General features: G+C 32.9%; 1 protein-coding gene across 1 annotated transcript; it reads right to left on the bottom strand.

Annotated features, from left to right (window-relative positions):
- Positions 1-1,587: 1,587 nt before the first annotated feature.
- LOC113297402 lies at positions 1,588-3,454 on the bottom strand. The gene is made up of 2 exons (XM_026545852.1): positions 3,198-3,454; positions 1,588-1,900 (listed from the first exon to the last, which is right to left on the bottom strand). The coding sequence occupies exons 1-2, from the start codon at positions 3,344-3,346 to the stop codon at positions 1,780-1,782; spliced, it is 270 nt and encodes an 89-aa protein (XP_026401637.1). The 5' UTR covers positions 3,347-3,454; the 3' UTR covers positions 1,588-1,779.
- Between the last annotated feature and the right edge of the window lie 1,233 nt (positions 3,455-4,687).

Below are 4,687 nucleotides of genomic sequence, written 5' to 3'. Positions count from 1 at the left end.
GAAAAGAGAAGAAGAAGTGGAATGATATGATTATGAAAATAAAGGATATAGGTTTAGATTTAGTATAAAGGTGAAGGACAATATAGACAATTTTTTATTTTTAAGACATCCCTTAACCTCCTTCAGTGGATGGGAATAAAAAGGTGGCCCTAATTCCTTTTGAGTAGCCCCTAAATTTTGCTTAAAGATTAATTGGGGGTCTACTTTTAAATTTATTAATCCATAAAGGCTAGACATCATTAGGATAAGGTAGTACTTTCTGATAAGATAAAGACATAAAATAAAAAAGATACAGTAGTTTCACTGATAGACTGACATCTGGCAAATTTTCACCCTAAAAATAATGAACTTCTTTATTTAAAACTTTATGTATTCTGAAAAGCATTTTTTTCTTTTGAATTATTGAGGTTAAACAGTGTTAAGTTGAAATGAATCTTTCCTAAAAAGTGACTTTTACCCCTTTAATGCTAGATCTCAACGAAGAAAAACAGAGGATAATCACTAGGATTTTTTTTTTCTTCCTTCAAAATAAAGCATGTTTCTAGTTCAAAAGAATGATTCATGGAAACATTGTTGTAAACAGGTTATAAGCATTTTCAGAAATTTGTACAAGGCAATACTCAAAAAGAATCCAAAGATAAGGTAAAAAACTAGTTCCCAAATAATGGTTCGTTCAATCATTTTCTCAAACAGTTAAAAGGTAGTTCAATGCTTGAACTTGTAATGGGAAAACAAAGTTTTGGATAACTGGGAAATCTGTGATGTTGAAAGTTAAATCAAAAGAGAAGATGGTATAACAATACCCATAATAGCAAAAGTAAAAACAAAGGGAAATTAAGCAAAGGTGAGTCTTTACTGGACTCTCACAGAAATAGGAAAATTGATAACATACTACAAAGATAATATTTAAAGTTTTCAGCTGGTAATTGTTAGATTTTAGTAATACCCAAACAAACTTTCCATTTGAAAAAAACTATTCAAAGAAATCTCCGGTGAAAAAACCAATTTCAGAAAGTTAGCAAAATGCTTGAGAAGTTAATAGATCTAGGACAAGTAGAATAAATTCTTTACTCATAGCCTGATTCTAGCGCCAAATTGTTACAGCCATTTTTCTAGTAGCACAATCAAAAGGACAAAAGGACAAGATTATTGGATCTTGATTCAAACCATAGATCAGTAAATCAAAGATAAAATACAAACAGGAAAATAAGAAATTCACACAAATAATTAACGTGGTTCGACAACGGAGTGTCTACATCCACGGGGTTACGAAAGATAGGTATTATTATTCACTGGTGTTATAAGATTGATGAACTCCATTGATGAGAATGAAGCTCGGTGAAAGTATTGAGTGAGCGAAGATAGAGAACGAAGGTTCTTCAACCTTTAATCTCTTACTCTCCTTTTAGCCCACAAACCTAAAAGCCCCCCCGAAGTGATTCGGTGTACATTGTTGTATTCAGTTTCAGCTTCTAATCACCCTCCATGCGTACGATGCATGATAAGGTGTATACAATAGTAACCATGTCCTCCCCGTTATACTTTGTATCAAGTTGTTGTGATACAGTTTTAAGACTACTAGCAGTATAATTCACCAAGTTATTTGCATTTCTAAACCAACCAAGTGGACATCGTGAGCACGGTTTTGGAAGGAGCAATTGAAGAAAACAGAGGATGATAAACTTTTTGGTATGCATAAAGATATAAAATATGTACATTATTACATTTTCTGCTCTAGCAAACGAAAATGATGAAAAAGGCTTCAGAATGATCAGGGAACTAATCGTCGTAAGAAACGTGAACACTGGTGGTGCAGCCAATTGCATCAGGATCCTCATCTCCACAACAGTCGTAGAACTTGGCAGCATAAGGAGGATCATCTGGCCCTAGTTCGTAGTACCTTTAAGCAAACATAGCAACCAAAAATGAACAGTTAAATAATACGTGCAAAATGAGCTGTTTACCAAATTTGTTGCTGTAAACAAACCAAAATCATCATCCAACTCCACATAGGTAAGGAACCTGGAATAGGGCACATAGGTAAGGAATCAGGAATAGGGGGTTTAGCCAAGAACTCTAATGGGATCACTTTCGTTGCAGTACAACAAGATAGTCAGAGGTTCATTTTATTTCACTTTCTTTGCAGAAATTACTGCATTAGAGAGAGTACAGCAGTACACTCTAATGATTTTTATAGTCCACAAATATTGTTTCGATGTATCTATGTTAGCTAATTTAATCCTACGTCGGTATCGAACCTCTTCCAGTGCCTAATACTCGTGAGTCTACATCATTTTTCCACAGACAAAAGGAGTTCAGAATCTAATCAAATGCTGGACAAACGAATCAGGTTCTTAATCCGACAGATAGACCCACACCAACCAGGGGTGCAATCGTGCAGAAGCTGACACCACCAAGGTGTTATTACATTCGTCAGTCTTCCGAACAGAAAAATTGCTATCCTCCATTATCAAATATCATATGTATTTGATCTTCTAACCAAGTAGTAGAAAAGGGGAATGAGTTACACAAATGAGATGACATGACGCAGTGTCAAGACCCTTCCCAAATCAATACAGTTATGATAAAGAATTTCCTCAACCATGGTTTTCCAATTGTCCTCGCACTAGGATAGTACAAATACAAAATTTCTTTAGGATTTTCATCCACTTCAACCAAAATTAGCAACATTCTTCACAAATTATTTTAAACCAACCTAGTTTAATGAACAAGCTAAAATGCTAAATTGTGACATATAGGAAAACTCATTAGTAGGAGACATATTCAAACAACCCGAAAGCTCCAATTCAAATTGAAACGAGAATCTCTCTCACTCTCGTTAAAGTGGATTCAGCCGAATTAATTTTATGAAAGCCTAATCAAAGTTCATCCGTCAAAAACAATTGTTAATCCAACACTTAACTATTCAGTTTAACCAATTATGAAACCAAGAACTAAAATTACAAGTGGATCTCATATTTTACCACCACTAAGAAACCCCTCATTTTGTGTTTTTTCCTAATCGGACTAGTGCATATAGAAGAAAATGAACATAGGTCTGCTAATTTACAGGTAAAAACAACAATCAATACGTTCAAAAGATAAGCTGTATAAAATTAACTATGAATTTTACATTTCAAAGAATACCAATATTTGTTATTGTGTGATTCTATGAAAAGAGAGTTCTTGGTTGGTACCTCTTTTGATCGTCATGTCTTCTGGAAACGAAAAAGGAAGGATGAAACCTGCAAGATGAAGAGCTATTAGTAGAAATATCGTATGTCTGTTTACATCGCTTGCAAAGCTTCTTCTCCATCATCTTCTGATTTTTCTCCGTCCCTTCCATTATTTACTTCTTTTTCTGTTCCACCAAACCAAAACAGTGTTTGGTTCTTCTCTCTCACTTTTCCTCATTTAACCAGCATGAGGATGATCGATTTTATCCAACGGCTCGTAACAATCAACTAATGGAATGTTTATATCCTAGTTAGAGCAAAGGCTATCGGATAGACTATTTTAGTCGTCTATCCTTTTCGTATCCTTTTCAAAATGAAAGGCAGATAGCAGAAATTCTATATATTAATGATGTTGGGACCAATAGAATTTATTAATTAAGCGAGATATTAATTAATAAATAAATTAATAATTATTAATTTAATAAATTTATCTTATTAACTTGTAGATAAATTTATCGTGATATAATTGTTTTCTAAATACCGTAAAATATTAAATTCTTCAAAGCACTGTTCAATCTCCACTTTGTGTAATTGTAAACTTCGATCAACATGTAACGCAAGTTTAGAAAATTTGGATGAACAGTTAGACGGTGAAATCACTCAAGACCAGCAAAATTTGATTAAATAGTTGGGTTATCGCAATTCGATGAATGTTAAGATGTCCTGAATATCCGAAAGAAAACAAAGTTACGCAATTGTTGACTGATGAAGAAATAATTGAGAGCGTTATGGGAACTAATAAAAAAGGGAAAGAAGATGATGAAAGTTCAGGGAACGAGGTTGTTAGAGAAGCAATCACATTAAATAGTTTCTCGCTAAGCTATGAGAAAACAACACCATAAAATCTTACGATGATTAGATAAATTAGAGATGAAATTCAATGTGATATTGATCTTAACAAAAATCAAAAGACAATTGAATCATTTTTCGAAATATCTTCATAAATCATTAATGTAATGAATATCTATAATGAATTATTAATTTATACTTTACATGGGTCTACATATCCGATCAAAGCGAACTATTAATTTGGCACCTTGTTCCCGACTCGGGACGCCTAAAAATATTACTTAAGAGAGTTTATTAATTAATGGAGTTTCTACCGTATTTCTTTTTGACGCAAAGGGCAGTACAATAGAATCCCTATAATTTAATCCGCGATAAATTAATAAATTTTGTCAGTTCCGAGTTGAGACCAACTTGCTAAATTTATAAAATAATAAAAAATAGCCTTCTATAGGTCCCTTCGAATATATAAATTAATAACTCTCCAATTTATATAAATATAGTTGTACATCTATGCTAATTTGGTAAAGAATGATTCAATTGTGCCTTGGTTTTTCTTAAAATTGATATCACATTGAATTTCATCTTGGATTTTTCTTAATATTGGAAGAGTTTTTGGTGTTGTCGTTTCCTGATGCGATAAAAACCTATTCAATATCTTTGCA

Source organism: Papaver somniferum, chromosome 7 (genome assembly GCF_003573695.1).
Source record: "Papaver somniferum cultivar HN1 chromosome 7, ASM357369v1, whole genome shotgun sequence".
Taxonomy (NCBI): Eukaryota; Viridiplantae; Streptophyta; class Magnoliopsida; order Ranunculales; family Papaveraceae; genus Papaver; species Papaver somniferum.
This window is presented reverse-complemented; position numbering and strand designations above follow the sequence as displayed.

Bases quoted from the DNA above. Each gene is read 5' to 3' on its own strand.
- LOC113297402 (XM_026545852.1), bottom strand. From the start codon at position 3,346: ATGGAAGGGACGGAGAAAAATCAGAAGATGATGGAGAAGAAGCTTTGC. The intron at 1,901-3,197 runs GTACCAACCAAG...GTTTGCTTAAAG, and splicing joins AGACATGACGATCAAAAGAG to GTACTACGAACTAGGGCCAG.